Source organism: Notothenia coriiceps, unplaced genomic scaffold (genome assembly GCF_000735185.1).
Source record: "Notothenia coriiceps isolate Sejong01 unplaced genomic scaffold, NC01 NC01_scaffold00000323, whole genome shotgun sequence".
Lineage (NCBI taxonomy): Eukaryota > Metazoa > Chordata > Actinopteri > Perciformes > Nototheniidae > Notothenia > Notothenia coriiceps.
This window is the reverse complement of record NW_011333024.1, coordinates 64727-84016: the sequence shown is the minus strand read 5'-3', so window position 1 is coordinate 84016 and position 19290 is coordinate 64727. Positions and strand designations below refer to the sequence as shown.

The window sequence follows — 19290 nt, the reverse complement described above, 5'->3', positions numbered from 1 at the left end:
TCTCCAGGTCAATTCTCTTGTAAATGCGTAGAGGTGTAGAGAGTTTTATTACGAGACAAAAGCGACAGATGGAAAGAGGAAAAAACTCGTGCGGTGAACTTTAATGAGACTGACAAATGAGAGAAGAACGGAGCGGAGACACACTGCACCACGGACTTAGATGGCACGACTGATGACTGACGTGGCTAAACTAACCCGAGCTCATCAAGTGGAGGAATTTTGTAATTGTTATTGAAAAAATTTGGAAATACAGAATTTGTAAGAAATTGTAGCACCTATTTAGGAACATACGGGAGGGCCGTTGTGTGACTTTGCAGTTTGAAACGGAGGAGAAAGAAAGTGTGAGTTGGATGAAGAATCACCCTGTTTACTGGAGACGCCGAAACTACGTGTGTCCACCCACTACGCCTCTGCGTTCACTATCTGGTCCTTATTTGCGTCTATTAGGATGACCGACGTCGACTGGCGACAAACTCAAGTTTCAGGTACGCCTTTGGCGTGAGTGTGTCCATCCACCTCCATTCCCTTATCGTGAAAATGTCGTTAAAACCGCTCCACCCCCTTGAGCCCAGAGGTGACTGTGGTTTCACACGTTCACTGCAAAAGACGGTCCACGACCAGAGAGAGAGTGCAAATGCCATTGAAGTTGTTTTTTAGCTAGGTACCAACCGGCGGAGGCGTATTTCAATCCTTGGGGATCGAGTCTAAAGTGTCAAGAGGCAATAGAGAACAACATAGTTGCGACGTGTAGGGGGACTTCGAGAGAGACCGTGGGGTGGGGGGCCTCGCCGGGGAGTGTGAAACTTTTGGTGACCAGTTTTTTCAGCTTAACCTTTTTTTTAAATTCTCTCTCTTAAGCTCTCCCTTGTCCGTTGTAGGTAGCCGTGAGTGATTGCGGTGGACGTGTACTTTGTCCTCCTTTTTTCTCTTGCGCCCTTTTAAAAATCGTAAATTTTTCTTCCAAACTTTACTATTCGTAAAGTCGTTCTAACACGAGAATTGAACATCCGGGATAATTTTATAGGTCTTATGGTAGCCCCCTTGTTTTATAAGGTTGCATTGCTACACTTATGACATGCATTCTAAAAATGAACACTATTACTTGTTGTCTAATATTTGGACATCGAGGTCAAGACGGAAGCCGGACCGACGATCGTATCCGAGATGCCCCCGTGGAAAGGGTTCCACGCCTCTGAGACAGTACAACAGGGGACTCAGGTCTTCGAAGCACTCTAAAGCGTCACGGCTCCGGTGCGCGGAACCATCCGGTCGCACGAGATTTGTTCGGACACTTTACATGGTACTCCTCGTCTTCGTCACCACTGAGTTTGTTAGTCGATCCACTTGAGTTAAATCGTAACATAAAACAGTTATATATGTTGCGGTCGAAAAAGTTATATCACAGTAGTTTGGTATTTTTGATGGAACACAGTCACATGTTCCCCAGGTGGAGATGCGCACCGCCGAAAGGTGCTCTTAGTGTTCGTAGACGAGACCGCGCACCTAGGAACTCGTTATCTGTACACAGTCGCTGGAACTCTCCGGTCTTTCGTTTTCACTTCAAACAATGATAGGATTCCCAGGGAGGGAACAATGTCTCTACACGACATCGGATTTTGTCTTAGTACGTTTTGATATGTTTGGAGGAGTACTGTTAGTTTGCTGTTGATAAAAACAGAAAACCCCGAACAACCATGTGACCGAAAGCGAGGAACCTCCGAATGACGTATTTTTTTATAGCGACTATGAAATACCCCTTCATTATAGCAACAACAATAATAATAATAGCAATAATAATTGGGAGGGGGGGGCACGGCTGTTCTTATGTTCTCTGAGGGGAAGCTCACCTTCCCACACTTTGAAAACCCCTGCCTTAGACCAATAATCACACAACAACATAACAACTCATCACTGAATGCTTGAATAGCATGGTGCATTGTCAGTAAAGCATGCTCTCACTCCAGTATTGATATTAAGCCCGTGGATTGATGGTGACATAAAACTGTGTTGGCATGCTCAATAAGAGAAAGTAAGTTTGATCATTAAAAGCAGTTTATAAAAAAAATACAATTGCATGAATCTCTGTATGTGTTTGAGAAAAAAAAGTTGCATATCTATATCGATGCTTTTGTCATGTTTTGTCCATAACACTGTAACATAACTAATCTTTCTGTTGTAGGAGTCTCAAAGGCCGTAGACCACATCAATTCAACTCTTGGACCTGCACTTGTTGGCCAGGTAAGAAGATAATTATCACTGTCACAAATTAAAAAAATGTGGGACTGTTCCTTGTTTTGGTACTAATTGTGATGGAAACTTCTGGAGCAATGGAGTCGAAACTCAGTGACACAGGGAGAGCTGGAGCTTGATGGCAAACGCTGATGGTTTATTATGCCGGATAATTGACATGTGCTGCAGTCAAGAGGTGACACAGTGGTTGCCTGACCAATTCTGAAGATCTCTACCCCAGTCCCATGTATTTAGCTAGCTCTGAGAGAATCATCAACATGCTGCATTACAAGATAAAACAGGCAAAGCACTAACACCTCTATCAGGTGACGCCAACAGGCAGGAATAGGGAGACAAAACACTGAGAGCACAGCAGCCCAAGGTTGCATTCCTGTGCTCAGTGAGGGCAGAACAAACTGATTAACTGGGTCAAAGTTATGGGCCTAGGAAAATATTTCCCCAACACTAATCATTCCCATCTTGTTCTTCTCGTCTCCTCAGGAATTGTCTGTGGTTGAGCAGGAGAAAATTGACCAGATGATGATTGACTTGGATGGCACAGAGAACAAATGTTAGTGACGATGATCATTCTGTAAAACAAGGCTATGCTTTACTCTAAGGTTACAATATATATTCCATTAGTCTGACACCATCAATTTTGGGTTTGACAAGTGAAACACGAGTTCAGTTGACTTGAGGTCAGATGACCTATGTGACCTGTAAGAAAAACGTTTGGTAACATTTGCTACGATTACCTATAGTCTACAATAGATGATGAACTAACATAGAACTGCTTAAACGCTGTATAGTTATAGTTGTAAGCATGGAGATATAGTGTACAGTATAGAACATTAATAATATACAAATTAAAGTATTGTCTTATTAGGTCACGTATTTAAATACTTCATAATTGCAGGTCACCCACAGACATTTTATCGGATCATAGTATTATAACTCCAAAAAAAGACTTAAGTAGATTATATTGCATTATGCAGTATTTTATACAAATATTGGATGCATGTTCTTAGATCTGAGATTTTGTATTATTAATGTCCCTTCTGATTGCAGTAGGTAGACATAAATGAATGCTAATATTTTTTTTTATTACCCCAAACAGCCAAATTTGGAGCAAATGCCATCCTGGGTATTTCCCTGGCTGTTTGCAAAGCTGGTGCAGCAGAGAAAGGTGTCCCCCTGTATCGTCATATTGCTGACCTTGCAGGAAACCCAGAGGTCATCTTGCCTGTGCCGGTGAGTATCTTTGTACATGCATCAATATCCTGGTATATTTTCTTCATTATTCAGTTTACCTTCCAGGGGATCTTTAATTCACAGCTCTCCTTTCTCTCCACCTCCACCAGGCCTTTAATGTGATCAATGGCGGCTCTCATGCAGGCAACAAGCTCGCCATGCAGGAGTTCATGATCCTGCCTATTGGTGCAAGCACCTTTAAGGAAGCCATGCGCATTGGAGCAGAGGTCTACCACAATCTCAAAAACGTCATCAAGATGAAATACGGTCAGGATGCCACCAATGTGGGCGATGAGGGAGGCTTCGCTCCAAACATTCTGGAGAACAAAGAAGGTAAAGGGATGATTTATTTTTGAGCTGCAGGTAAATAAACCATTTTAAAGATAAGCACAGCTTTCTGGTTTCTTTTCCAAAAATAAATTGTCCAGTGTCAAACTGCTATAATCTAAAAAAAACTAAACTAAAAGACCAAAGTACAACCAAAAGAAGAAAAAGAAAAACACTGTAAACAGGCAGAGAATGTGTTTTAAAAAAACAAAACAATACTTTTGGAAAAGTTTGCCGACTTAAATTGTTACTTGTTTTGATGGTTCTGCAGTTGATGATTGTGTTCTAGTGGAGTGTCATACTGATTGTTTAACTCTGCAGCTCTGGAGTTGGTGAAGGAGGCCATCGCCAAGGCAGGATACACCGATAAGGTTGTGATCGGCATGGATGTGGCAGCGTCTGAATTCTACAGGGAGGGAAAATACGATCTGGACTTCAAGTCGCCCGATGACCCGAGCCGTTACATCAGCCCTGACGAGCTGGCCGATCTCTATAAGAGCTTTGTGAAGGATTATCCAGGTAACGTGCAGACACTTTCTCCTTTTATACATGATTAAGCAAGCAGAGAGCAGGATACAATCTCATGAAGGTGAGCTACACACATTGTTTGCTTTGTTCAACACTGATTTTCTACTTCAACCACCTTTTTTCATCCTTGGGAAGCTTTCAAAAACAACACTTATGTTCATATTAACATCAATTCCTATGTTGGATCTTAAAATACACAATAGAAAGCACTTGGCATCTTGAGCTGCAGCTTGAGTCTTAAACAAATATTAAACAGAAGAGGGGGAAAAGGTTGAAAGTCATGTCCTTTTTTGAAGCAAGTAAACCTCATCAAAGCACTTTCCAAAAAGTAACACACTGTTTTTGTTCTCATGAAATTAACCCTGTACAATGTTATAAATGTTAGTTCAAACCTGCATTTTATATACTGTTTTTACAAGTGATGATAATCTCTACCTGTCAATGATGACATGAATCAATTTTGTTAAAACATCTGATTTATTATTGGGACCTTGTGGCATAGTTAGACTAAGGTACAAATAACTCCATTCACGTGGGACTACCTATGAACTCCCAATACATTTTTTTATAAAAACGATAAAACTTGACATTGCTCAAGTTTCTTAACTTGTTGGACCTAATATATTACAAGATAACAAGCTGGGATTGGTTGATTATGGAGCTGTCTGATTTGGTTTTGAAGACTCTTTTGATGGAACAACAGATTTCAGTTTGAAGCCCTAACGATCATGTCTGCATGTTTTCACTCGCAGTGGTTTCCATCGAGGATCCCTTTGACCAGGACGACTGGGCGGCCTGGTCCAGCTTCACAGCCAGCACAGAGATCCAGGTTGTTGGTGACGATCTCACGGTGACAAACCCTAATCGCATCAGCAAGGCTGTGGAGGACAAGGCCTGCAACTGCCTGCTGCTTAAGGTCAATCAGATTGGCACAGTAACGGAGTCCATGCAAGCGTAAGTCAATACTTGACTTCTAAAATAAATCGAGCATGTGTCTGTAGATCAATTGAGTATTAGACTATAAACAACACAATGACCGGTAATGTCCCTCATTGGTCCTGCTCACAGGTGTAAGATGGCTCAGGAGAATGGCTGGGGGGTGATGGTCAGCCATCGCTCTGGAGAAACCGAGGACACCTTCATTGCAGATCTGGTGGTCGGCTTGTGCACTGGACAGGTAAATGCCGATTTTAAAAAATAAAAAAGGGAATGCTTGAGTGACTCTTAGGGCTGTACCGAATAGAAGCGGCATCCAATACGTTGACATAATTATATTTAATCTACATTCAAATGCTTTTTCTGTTGTTGCATTTTATGAATGTCTTTTTATTCTGTTTAAATGCAGCATTTCCTTCTGATAATTTAACACATCCGATCCAAACATTTCAAATAATTCTTGAGTGTTGTAAAATGTAAAAGTACATTTTGTTTTTTAAACGATAGATGTAGTAATTTCCTACACAAAATATTCTGCTTTAATCCATATTTTTTGGTGTTTAGGCCTTTTAAAATACTGCATTTATTTTAAGGGTGGTGACAGACATGCCATAGCCCTGGTTTCTTTTGAGAATGTAATGCCTTTGACATAAATGTAAAAAAATATAATCCCTATAACACTGAATTAATTGTACACATTTTGTCATGCAATTTCAGATCAAGACTGGGGCACCCTGTCGCTCTGAGCGTTTGGCCAAATACAACCAGATACTTAGGTAAGTCTAAAACAAAATGAGGAATATCATCCGAATAGTGTAAAAGTTTGAAATGCGGCCGTGCATGCATTTTCTTTTCTTAATTCTCTGTCAAAGCGTCTTTGAGTTTCATGAAAAGCGCTATAAAAGTCCCATGTATTATTATTATTATTATTATATTGTTTTATTGCTTGGGAATTCATTTTGGACAATTAACAGAATTGTCTGTGTTCTTGGCTCATATTGTTTATGAACTTTTTACGTTTTAAAAACAAAGGGAAAGGTCTACATGTAAAGAATAAAGGCATAAAAAAAAATAACTTATTCTCCTTTTTATTTCTTTTTCTTTTTTTTATTGCAGAATTGAAGAGGAGCTGGGGGACAAAGCACGTTTTGCTGGCAAAAACTTCAGAAAGCCCATTTAAATGGATGGTGCATTTACCTAACATACAAATGGATCCATGCATAGTAAATCCATGACCACACATTGGATAAAAAAAACTTGAAATTAAAAACACATTGGAGCTATTTGGTAATTAATTTATAGAGCACTTACTGTACTTACTGCAATTGTAACAATCAAGTCTTCTACTGTATTATGTTCCGTTTGTTAGTGTGGGTTAAAATAACTTGAGTAAAATACATTTGCAGTGCTGAATAACTGTTATCACAAAATCTGCACTTTGAGACGGTTAGTAATAAAGTTGTATTAGTGACCAAATGTATCCTGAATATTTATTTCATTTTGCTGTTGTAAATGGTTTTAATTTGTTTTTAAAAAAACATAAAATGATATATTTCAAATATTCCCAGTCATATTATTTCAGCGACCTTAATACTGTAAATTAAAACTAATTGGTACCACAGTATGCACACATACATTTAGTGATCTTTGGAGCCTCAAAATAGGGGAAAATATATTATGTGTTGCAATCTGCAAATGTGTAATCTGTTAATATATCTCAAAAGACATATCGGTAACAAATTCAAGTGTTATTCAGATTTTGTTTGCTATGTCAACAAAATGCTATATTATATACATAATCTATATTATGTACATAATGATTAAAACCTACCAGATATATTGTATTTTAAAATTTGCATAAAATGTGTTTTACCAATCATACTTTAAATCACATGCAAATTGCAGTTTTTTTTTTTAAACCTTTACATTAGTTTAGTTTTATAAAGGATTTACACTGGGGAGTGGCCCTCTTGAGAGTCTTTGCATCCGTCCATCGACTTATCTGTTATTTTGAAATAAATCCTTTTTTTTTTTCATGTGTAAAAAAAATACATTATAAATAATTAAAGTGATAAACTGCCCGGTGTACCCGCTAAATCACAGCAACAGATCGCATCCACATGATAAATTTATTTTATTTTTTCAAATGCATATATATTTATTTGTGATGTTTACTTTCGTATTGTATATTATAACCCCAGACCCATTAAATACGGCATACCTTGCATTATGTTATTAGTAAGCGATTTGTGTCGGTCGGGTGTTACTGTCATGGCTTACATAATATAGTTTAATAACCACAGAGTGTTTAATGGAGGCTTCCTCCCCGAGCAGCAGCAGCAGCAGCAGCTGATGATGAGCAGCCTCTCCACGGCACATGCTCAGTTATGCACACCCGGAGAACTTTGAAGGCTTAGCTGTGGCTGCTGAGGTCATTGCACTGGGAAAAAAATAGACTGACTCCCTCCACTACACCGCCTCCATTTTGAATAGCCATGTAATAGGGGATTCGCATAGTTTTTGTGTGTATCGCCCACTGCGCTGCGTAGTGTCAACAAGCCACATCCAAACAGCCCTCGACATGGACGACCTGTTCAGTCCGCGGAGGTAACTTGATTAACTTACCGTTTGCAAATATATTTTAGTTATTGTGCATTAAATATGTATTTTTAACAGTTTTGCAGCGTGACTTTGAGAGCCGTGTGTGTGAAATAGTCGGAGTGTCAGTGGTCACGAAGTTCGTGTCTGGCTAACAAGCTAGCCAAATAAAAGCGTAATGTTACTGTCTGGTTAGCAGCTAGCAGCTCCTAGTTGAAAACACAAATGTTTATATGAACGCCTAAATGCAGCAAGCAGTTGTTTCTGCAGGTATTATTTCAAATAATGTCAGCATATGCAGATTGTGCATCGTTTATTTAATCGGATGTTATTCCCTGTGGGTGTGCTGACACTGGTCGCTGTGTGTGTCAGCGACGTGTCGTGCACGCTAACACTGATATTTGTTATTGATTGCATACTTTAGCTCGCAGTTAACCCCGAGACAGCCAGCTGCTGTCAACCTGTTAGGATTTCACTAAGTAGCACACACTGTTCTCGTAATGGTGACCGTAAAAATTAGCAGCTCATGTATGATTGATTGACAGACAGTCTTTTGCGGTAGCTAGCGTCGGATTTCATTCATGTAATATAAGGAAACGTCGCAGGTCACAGCTGAGATTGGCTCTTGCTGATGTAGGGGCGGGATGTTATTCTGCTGCTGAAATCACAGCTGCTCTGACAGCCAGGATATATCGATCACACGTCTTTACTGTGATAATTACGCATCAGATAACAGTGCATACAGCATAGCAGACTGACTTCCTGCACTGACTCATTTATTGTAAACACAACAATATCACAATTGTAAAATCGTCTCACAGTTTTCAACTCGCAGTACTTGTGCTTGCTACACTTTGGGAGCTTGCTTGCTGACTTTTTCTGCAGACAAAACTCTCTGGCTTATAATTTTAACACAATATCATCATAATTTCTCATTTTCAACTGCTAGTTGTTGTCGTAACTACATTTTATAAGCTTTAAATACCACTAATGTATAACAGTATTATAATAGCAGTGTCTTGGTTTAGTGTAATGCATATAAAACCAGGACATCGTGTTTTTTGCTACATTTTGTGGTTTTTGTCTTCCTTATTTGAAGAGCACACTCACTTGCAACTGTGGACATAACTGAATGTACGTTTTCTTTGCCAATGTCCAATGACTGTAGGTGGCATATTATTATTAGTTCAGATAATGACTCAATGCTTTATTTTTGTTTTCCAGGAGCCTGAACAGCACACAGGGAGAAATAAGAGTGGGACAAAGTCATCAGGTACACCTTTTATATTTTGTGTTTTTCGGTAGATGGTGACGCCATTTCTGACTATTATGGATTATTTATGGATTATAATGCCAATTGTTTAGATTCATTAATAATTGTTTGGTCTATAAAATATAACAAATAAAATGTACAAGGTGGTGTCTTTAAATGTCAGTCCAAAACCCAATGATGTTTAGTTTAATATGATATAAAACAGAGAAAAGCAGGAAATCTCCTTATTAGAGAGTCTTGAAATCAGCACTTTTGAACATTTCTGTTAACAAATTGATTCAAAATAGTTTTTCTTGGACAATGATTTTTCGGCTAATCATTGCAGGTCTATTTGTAGAAACACTGATTTGAATAAGTATGTATACAGATTGCAGAGTGTTGGATAAAGCTCATTATGTAACTTGTGAGAACTGTCTGTCCAGTATGATTTGTTATTTACACGTCTTACAGTGACAGTCTATGCTATTCTGTTGTGTGTTACATTTGAAATTCTTTTTGAGTATCACATTATGTTAAACAGATTCGAGCAGGTACTACTAGCAAAAAACAACTACATCTATTTGATTATAAGGAAATCCTTTATCCATTAATTACCTTAGTTACACATAGTGACCAGTGTTTGACACTTTAATCAATCAAAATGTAAATCATTGTTTGGCAATTACTTAAACATCTTGTCAGTATTGTATTTTAAACAGTGCTTGGGTTTTTACCATCTAATTCTCAGTTTTTCAACATAAATTCAGTTGCGTTCTTTAAGGTTGGTCTAACATTTGTTTCCGGTACTGTCTTGGTCTCACTGCAGGCCAAACTCCCAGAGTTGCAGCCGCGGCCCGTTCCCAGTTTGCAGACTCAGACGGAGAGGGAGGATCTGATGTGGACGCCGGGGGTCAATGACTGTGACCTTCTGATGTACCTCAGAGCGGCCAGGTCAGTGTCGGCACTAAACTGTGTGTCACCTAGGTTCGACTCTCTTCAGTCACGTATAAGGCGAGCATCTTTGCCAAAGTTTGTTAATTATTTTCGTGTCCTTTGTGAACAACTAGATGGGGATGTTTTTTTTTAAAAAGAAAACCTCAATAGCAGCTTTGAATGTTAAAGAAAAATGACATTGGGTTCAGCCTTACTATTAACAATGCTTTTTTTTCTGCAGGAGACAGCAGTATTATTAAGGATTTCAGAAACACTCCTAATAATCAGACTAAATTTTCTAGAAAGATTTGGTATTACCTTCTCTGTATTAACTTCACCTTTTTCTTTCTCCAGGAGCATGGCAGCGTTTGCAGGGATGTGTGACGGTGGGTCAACAGAGGATGGATGTCTTGCAGCCTCCCGTGATGATACCACACTCAACGCACTCAACATGGTGTGGAGCTCAACTCAAATGTACTTCATCTGTATCCAGTAAAGATGCTAAAGATGTATTCAAACATCTCTGTTTTGATCAATTCCAGCTCCATGCGAGTCACTATGATGCAGCAAAAGCTCTCCAGCGCCTGGTGAAGAAGCCTCTGCCGAAGCTCATTGAGAAATGCTGGTCTGAGGATGATGTGGTGAGACGCCTTTAGTTAGTAATACAGCACTGAAGGTCAGTCAATGTTAGACCTTCAGAATATTTGTGCAGGCGGAAAAAATCCTTGGGGATAAAAAGGATGCCAACTGTTTATGAATGTAACTATACTTAGCATTTTAGACGGTTCAGAGTCCATTCAACTTTGTCTTATAATTTAATCACTTTAATATGAAAGCCTGCAGTAAAATATTTTTTTTGTTTTTACCCCTACCAGTCTGGTGCTTCATTATAATAACTGTTTGTGTTTAATAAATGTTTCGAAACATCACAAAATTAACTTTGTCTAAACTGGAGCCTTTTCTTTTAAACTGTATGTCACTTAACTTTTCCCACGAACACCCTCCCTCCTTCCCGAACGACCCCCCCCCACCACACACAGAAACGCTTCATCAAAGGCCTGAGACAGTATGGAAAGAATTTCTTCCGCATCCGGAAAGAATTTCTGCCCAGCAAAAAGACTGTAATTGAACACTTCTCATTTTGCATGCAACATTCTTGTTAGTGCATGCAGTGATTTCACAGCAGCTTTATTTTGTATTAGAAACATAACCGGGATTGTTCTAAAGAGTCGTGTGTTGTTGTCCTCAGGGGGAGCTGATCACGTTCTACTACCACTGGAAGAAAACTCCTGAGGCTGCGGGAACTAGAGCTTATCGGCAGCAACGTCGACAGCCGTCCTCTCGCAAAGCCAAGACTCGTTCTGCAGCAGTCCCCGTAACCCCATCGCTGAATTATTCAGGTGAGCTTACGTTGTGACAAAGTGTGGAATTCAAATTAGCTGGATGACTTTATTGAAGCTGATATTTCTTTGCAGTGGATGCGAGTTCTGCCAGTGAAGACGACCTTGACAGTGAAGACAGTGAACAGGAAGTCAAGAGCTGCAGCCACTGCGGTGCAACAAGTCAGGGCATGTCTTTGTGATTTATTGGGCTCAGTATTTTTTAGTACTAATGTTTTACACGTTTCTGTAACAGCTTTCAAATGTGTGAAAAGTGCTTGGGTAAACATTTCCATTATGCCAAAGTCTTTAACACATCTATAACACATCTATAAACATGCTTATATTGTGTCATATCACTGTGTATTTATAGTTATAATATACATTTTGTGTATAGAGTGGAAACATTACAATAGTAAAATGAATAGTGCATAAAATGACTTGAATGTTATTATTGTTGTTGTAGAGCATTACAAGACTCTCAATGAGTGCTCTATATAGCTATAATTATACAGATTTTATTGACATATTAGAATGTTTATAATCTATTCTAGACATGGGTGTCATAGAAAGAGTAACCAGTACTAGAACGTTTTTTAAACTTTTTGTCAAACTCGTGTTCTTTTCTTCAGGTTCTAAAGATTGGCACCATGGGCGGAGAGACACCTCGTTGCTGTGCACGACCTGCCACTCGCACGAAAGCAAACATGGAAGTCTGCCGCCAGCTTCAAAATCTGCAGTCGCTCCATTCCTGTTTAAACCTGTTAAAGAGGAAGAGGAGGTGAACAACAAGCACGGCATGAGGACACGACGAAGCAGAGCACCTGTAAGCCTAAGGCCCATACAGTTATATTTCTCACTTAATAAACCTTCAAAAGAAAGTGTCAGGGCAACTTACATTTCCAATGATCATATACAAGAGATCTCACACCCTTATTGAATCTGTCAAAATGATTAGCATGCTACTTACTGGGAAAACACCTCCTTGCATGTGTTTCAACAATATTGAATACTGATCTTTTAATTGATTTTTTAAACCAGCTTTCATCTTTGAGAAGTGGCCACAGGAGGCTCACGGGCTCCCCCACCAGTGAGGATCAGCAGTCCAGCAGCCAGCCCTCACCCAGCGGAGCCACTTCTAATTTGCTGAGATCTTCTTCCACAGATAATAAGAACGAATCCAGCAAGAAGACGAACAAGGTAAACATAACTTTAACACTCTCTTATCAGACGAGCTGGACTGTTTGAATATGGCTCTGACGAGGAGATCTTCAAAGAACTCAGCCGTTTATTTAAAGTAAGATAAGTCCGTCCCAGCATGCATGAAACTGAATTATATAACATATTCATAAAACATATATATATATTCATAATATGTTATGCTGCTGCAGCCTTACATGCTTGTTCAACATCGCTCATTGAGGTTTTGTGTCATCGTTGTTTTCTGTTTATTTTTAACAACACTGTGAAAATGTCCTCTGGTTTCCACAGAAGATAAAAGAAGAGGTCACATCACCAAAGACAACAAAGCGTGTACGGGAGAGTCCTGTCCAGGAGCCGGAAGAGCCTGAGAAAGTTACTCCTAAAAGGCCGAAGACACAGGTGAGAGGGAACTTCACCACTATTTGAGTCAAACAAAGTGTTATCTCTGCAAAGAAAAACAGTCGTCTTGGTTTCCATGCGTCCCTGAAACCTTGAATATTTTGGGATTTGAGGGGGCAGGGTAATCAAGGCCTTGAATGTTTAGAAACATGACAAAGGGTCATTGAGAGTGTTTGAGTTCAAACTATTTGGGCATGAACAGAAACTTTTCCCTACGTTTTTGAGCGTCTGTCATCACTGTAATCTACTCAAGCCTCTCTCCAGGTTTCATCTTTTCTGTGAGCTTCTTTAAAGCCAGCCTGTTTTCATTAAAACAATTCTCAATGTTGTAACAGTAAATAACCTCGATCTACGTCTCAAACTATATTGTGTTTGATGCTGGAGTTTGGTGTTTAAAAAGTTCTTCGACCCTAATAATCTATTGCTAAGCGTGATTTACATAATTTGTTTATTTGTTGCTCCAGGATCCTCGGGGCTCGCGGTCCGAGGGCGAGGCCGAGGTGGAGGAGGAGAGCTCTTCAGAGAGCCGCAGCGCTCAGGATGACGGCAGCAGCGACACCAAAGACATCGACCAGGACAACCGCAGCTCCTCCCCCAGCATCTCCAGCCCGCAGCAGGGCAACGAGAGCGACTCCGACTCCTCGGCCCAGCCCGGGGGGATCCTGCCAGAGCCGGCTGCTGCTGCTGCTGCGGGGGGGCCGGCTGACCCTCCAGCCCTCCAGGCCATCCCCTCTCAGGGCCATCCCATCCTTCATCAGCCACCACAAAGCACTCCTCCAGCTGATGGCGCTCAGAGCCCCCCTCCTGCCTCTCCGGACCCCCTTCAGCCCGCTGCCGGTCAGCCAGCTGGACCAAACGCCCGCCCACAGCTCCCCTCTCACGCTCTCTCTGGTCCCCTTCCTCTTCCGCCAGCACTCGGTCAGGATTGTCCCCTGTCTCCAGCATTTCAGGTCCCGCCGGCTCTCAACTCTGCACAGCCTCTGCAGACTCATGGCCCGTCGGCTCAGGCCCTCCAGAGACCCCCACCCTTCTTTAGGGAGTCTCAGCTCCCCCAGCCTTCTCTCTCTGGCCCTCAAATCAAGCCCCCTCCCACCACTCCAATCCCAAGTTCACACAAACAGGGTCCACATAATCAGTCTTCTACACCTTTCCCTCAGATGCCTTCCAACCTCCCCCCTCCCCCTGCTCTGAAGCCCCTCAATTCTCTGCCCAACCCGCATCCTCCGGGCGCCCCGCCGCCCCCCCTTCAGCTCATGCCACAGCCTTTGCCAATGCAGTCCCTTCCTACCCAGCTGCCAGTGCTCTCTCAGGTGCAGACCCACCCTGGGAAAAGCATGACTTCCTCTCACCCGCCGGCAGCAGCCTCACTTCCTCTCCCCCCTGTAGCATCTTCTTCTATTGGTCCGGTCCCGAGCCTCCAGCCGTCATATCCACCTCTGAGACCCTCGCCGAGCGCGGCAGCAGGATGTTCACAAATTCAGATTAAAGAAGAGCCACTGGATGAGATGGAAGAGGCTGAGAGCCCACCGCCTCCATCTCGCAGCCCCTCGCCGCAGCCCACCATCATTAACATGGCCAGCCATGCCAGCCAGTCTGCACGGTATGTGGGGAGGAACTCTGTCTAAGGGAAATGATAAATATCTCCCTCATCTTGTGATAATTGGGGTTTTGGTTAATATCGCTTTCAACGACAAGCATCAACTGGTAACTAAGTGGTTCTTTTACAAGAGTATTTGAAATACAAGAGGCTCTTTCGTTTGAGTTCAGTGCTCCAGTCAGTCAGTGAGCTATGGTGCAGCATTTCAAAGCACTACATCCATTGAGGTGCTTACTTTATCATGTTTTGTGTTTTTAAATATATTTTATGTTGGCTTAGTTGAAGTGTATTGCTTCGTGTGTGTTAAGCTGTTACCAAGAGCAACATCAAACACGAACAATGGAGCCATTGTTAATAACATATTTGGATTCAAACCAAAAGGGTCTGTCAGGAGTGTCTCTTGGTTTTCAAATCAGCTTGTGATCATAGCTACATTAAGTGTGGTTGAAGCTGTTTGCAGCAGGATGATTATTGAACATTGCCTATTCTTTTCCCATTACAAATAAGAGGTTCATGTATTTCAGACTAGCCTGAATAACGATGCAGTTACCATTTGTACTTTCTTGCGAAGGTAGTCCGTGTTGAGTTAATGAATTCCTAGATTTCAGCAATACAGTAATTTAATACATAAATTGTTTTTGAAAAAACTGACAAGAGTCGAGCTCTAAACAACGAACAACTGAATCGTTCCTGAAAGTTTAAAAGTTGAATCTTGTCTTTCAGGTTTATCAAACACTTGGATCGTGGTTACAACTCCTGTTCCAGAACAGACCTGTTCTTCACTCCACTTACGGCCTCCAAGCTGGCCAAGAAAAGAGAAGAGGCGGTGGAAAAGTTGAGGAGAGATGCTGAGTACAGTGTTCGACAAGAACGTGAAAGGGAGAGAGACAGAGAAAGGGAGGCAGACAGAAATGCAATGAGTGTGAGTCTATTTCTTATTTATAATACATAAGCAATACTAACACTTAATCGAAATGAACTGCTGAAATGAACACTGTCTGAAACATCTTGCTTGCTTGCAGAGAGCCTCCAGCTCCTCCCACGACAGTCGTATGAGCGATGTTCAGATGACGGTTCACGGCCACGGACGCCCTTCCTTTGAGCAGCCGCCCACCACTGTGGCTGCTGTGCCCCCCTACATCGGCCCTGACACGCCCGCCCTGCGCACCCTGAGTCACTACGCCCGACCCCATGTCATGTCGCCATCAAACCGCAACCACCCGTTCTACGTGTCGCTGAGCCCCGGCGACCCCCTGCTGGCCTACCACATGCCGGGCCTGTACGGCGCTGACCCCAACCTCAGAGAGCGCGAGCTCAGGAACCTGCGCGAGAGGGAGCTCCACGAGAGGATGAAGCCCGGCTATGAGGTCAAGCCCCCAGAAATGGAAATGGTACACCAATCTGCCAACCCCATGGAGCACTTTGCCAGACACGGGGCCATCGGCCTCCCCCACATCCCCGGGCCCCCCCACCACTTCGCCCAGTTCCATCCCGGCCTGAACCACATGGAGCGAGGGATGGTGCTGGCTGCGCCTCAGCTGCGCCCCGAGCTGAGCTACGCAGAGCGACTCACTGCAGAGCGGCTCCACGCAGAGAGGATGGCGTCTGTAGGGGCCGACCCCGCCGCCAGGCTGCAGATGCTCAATGTGACGCCGCACCACCACCAACACTCTCACGTTCACTCCCACCTCCACCTGCACCAGCAGGATCCGCTTGGGCAAGGTGATGTTGGAGCTTTTCACTGCTATGACGAAAGATGTGAGGGAGAATTCTTAAGGACTTTAGAACATTTGACAGTTTTACCAAAATGTACTGAATGATTTACTTTCTTCGTCCAGGTCAAAACCCTCATCCTCTGGAAGCTCTGCAAGGAGGCCCACGTTTGGCCCGCTACCCCTTCCCCGGGGGCCAGATCCCCAACGCTCTACTGGGCGATCTCCCTCATGATCATGAGATGCTGCGCCACCCACTGTTTGGTTCGTAATCCCAACTCCTAGTTTAGTTTATTACTTTATTAGACAGGGACGGTGCGTATGGGAAAAGTTTAAAAGCACAGACCATCAAAAGATAAAAGCAGTGAACAAAAGTGTACAGATACAATGAAAGCCTGCATAACAGAGACAGTTCTTATAACACACAGATTTACACAAATCTATAAAAAAGCATGAAAATACAATGTTTGTCCCTTTGAAATGTTGACAATACATTTAGCAACTATGATACGCTGGAGCAGCTTTGACATTATAAGAACAAACAAAAGATAAAACCACTCGTAAACACTCACTGCTCTAGTGCTCAGAAGGCATCAACTCATTCCAACAGCCAACAATTTAAAACCAGTCCCTTTTAATTTGACTCTTTATTAAATCTCTGTTTCCCGTAGGAGCATATCAACGAGAGCTGCAGGGTCAGATTCCTCAGATGTCTGCTGCCCACCAACTCCAGGCGATGCATGCCCAGTCTGCAGAGCTGCAGAGGATGGCGATGGAGCAGCAGTGGCTGCATGCGCATCACATGCATGGAGGCCAACTCCCGAGTCAGGAAGATTACTACAGGTGAGGCTTTTCCATGTATCATCTAGTAGTGCACAGGCTTTCAACAATCAGAGGTATCACTGTATTATGGTAGCTATGCAGCTTTATGTGACTGCATTATACTTAAAGTCCCATATTAATTACTCAGTTTCTCTAAGATGGAGCCATAATCATCAACATTATTCTAGTGTTGACACAGTATCTGAATACCTGCCTTAAAAATCTTGATAGTGATACTGTAACAATTTCACGGGAAAACGTCAACTTTAATGTCAAAGTGCTTCTAAAAATCGGTTCAAATCTTGCTGAGATAAGTGTCAGCAATACTGGAAGCTTACTTGTTGAGTTGATATAGCACATATGGTCCAGGGCTTTTATTGTGAAAGGTTAAAACCTAAAGAGTGCGCTTATGCTACTCTTAACAATGTAGAAGCAATCAACAGCTCCGTTATTTAATTACCTTCATATGCAAGGAAAGGCAAGTTTATTTATATAGCACCTTTCCACTCAAGGCAATTCAAAGTGCTTTACAACAATGAAAGACATTAACAGTAAGACATTCATAAGTATAAGCGCGACTCAGCTACAGTATTCTAGAGCCATATTTCGCTCTGCTCCCGATGCTTTGTCCAAGAGCAGTGGCTGCTCGAAAACAGCCATCGTATGTGAAGCGTTCATATTCAGTATGACACAAAAATCTCGCCCGAAATGCCTGCAGCAGGTGGTAGCATAGCAATGCACAATCACCACCCTCTCATTATTACCCCCACACGGCTATTGTACCCTTCCTAATGGTAGGGTATTGTGATGTATTTCTCATATCAATATACCGTGCAAGACAAGATAATTACACAATGTTTAGTTGAACTCCAGTAAAATGTGTCTCACTGACAAAAGTGTTGACCCTGTTTCTTTGTTTCTGTTTGCTGAAGCCGTCTGAAGAAAGAAGGTGACAAGCCATCTTGAGTGCCAGGTGGTGCATGCCCTGAATCCCTACACTCATACCCAAATAGAATACTGTGTACTTTTAAGACTGTAAGAGAGTATTTTGTGAGTCCATTTTTTTGTTTTAATATATTTTAGGGAAGATCTTTGTGGATCTTTATGTGCATTCCTTGTTCAGCACTTATTGGACTGTCAACGTCCGTCTCAGATTTTCATATCACTTAAGACTTTATACTAGTTTTTATTATCAAAATGACAAACAATCTCACCCATTCATGTGAGATTTGAAGTGACAGATTTTTCTCTAACAAACTGTAAAACTGTTTCATATGCAGTGACGTGAATTTGCTAATGAAAATATAACTCTCATAAAGGATATGAAAACAGACTGACTTTGGTGTTGAGTTGAAATATCTACCTATGATTTCTAAATGATTTCCTTGTACAGAATGACCTTTTAATAAGTGTTTGAATGACTCTAACGACCTAGCACGACTCAGACTTTTTTTTTCACCAAACTAGAGTAGCAAGTTGCATTGTGATGCTTAGAGCATAGTATAGATTGTTTTTTCTCTTAAATCTGCTAAATATTTGTCTAAATCCTAAAGTTTTATATATCAAGATATCTTTTCACATTATAACCGAAGCTTTTATTCGCTCATTTTTGAGATTGTAAATATTAAATGTTTGCAATATTCTATATGAATGAGTACTATTGATATAGCAGTAGATGTGAACACTTGCCCTTCGATCCAGCACGATAGCAGTAAATCATAAGCTAAAACAGTATTGAGTATTATAAAGTAAGATCATTATTAATTGGACCAGTCGCTAAGGCAGAACGTTTTGTTAGAATAATGTATTTACATTGTTTTGACGAGAGCAAATGAATTGGAGTGAAACTAAATCCTAAACATTTTAATGGAATTTTTGAAAGAACTGCCTCTAAATTCAATATTTATGTGACATAATATAAAAGTGTATCCATTGCATATTTATTTCAATAAATATTTCTGCAATGACCCCTTGTTCTCTTTGCACCTGGAGTTTCTTTGTATCAATAGCCTGTGGTATATACAATTTATAAGGTACACCTAGCTAAAGCTAATACTTTCCTGTAATAAATTCTACCTTGATGAAGGTTGTCGTCAGTTTTCTTTGAGAGATGTTCATATAACT

General features: G+C 41.4%; 2 protein-coding genes across 5 annotated transcripts; both read left to right on the top strand.

Annotated features, from left to right (window-relative positions):
• Positions 1-2129: 2129 nt before the first annotated feature.
• LOC104941869 (alpha-enolase-like) lies at positions 2130-6747 on the top strand. Its single transcript, XM_010767037.1, has 9 exons — positions 2130-2238; positions 2731-2800; positions 3347-3480; positions 3591-3813; positions 4129-4326; positions 5088-5289; positions 5404-5512; positions 5989-6047; positions 6388-6747. The coding sequence occupies exons 2-9, from the start codon at positions 2767-2769 to the stop codon at positions 6449-6451; spliced, it is 1023 nt and encodes a 340-aa protein (XP_010765339.1). The 5' UTR covers positions 2130-2238; positions 2731-2766; the 3' UTR covers positions 6452-6747.
• A 955-nt stretch (positions 6748-7702) lies between these two features.
• rereb (arginine-glutamic acid dipeptide (RE) repeats b) lies at positions 7703-19251 on the top strand. Of its 4 annotated transcripts, none has more exons than XM_010767015.1 (17): positions 7703-7878; positions 9094-9142; positions 9948-10072; positions 10409-10508; positions 10597-10695; positions 11095-11175; positions 11304-11454; positions 11530-11607; positions 12066-12259; positions 12475-12633; positions 12925-13035; positions 13500-14635; positions 15356-15554; positions 15655-16390; positions 16471-16608; positions 17016-17187; positions 18099-19251. In XM_010767015.1, exons 1-17 carry the CDS (start codon positions 7853-7855, stop codon positions 18130-18132), a joined length of 3588 nt encoding a protein of 1195 aa, XP_010765317.1. In that variant the 5' UTR covers positions 7703-7852; the 3' UTR covers positions 18133-19251. The 4 variants fall into 4 exon arrangements, with proteins under 4 accessions (XP_010765317.1, XP_010765309.1, XP_010765327.1 ...); XM_010767007.1 differs by having other exon boundaries at positions 11530-11616; XM_010767025.1 differs by having other exon boundaries at positions 11530-11622; positions 15655-16354.
• Positions 19252-19290: the final 39 nt, after the last annotated feature.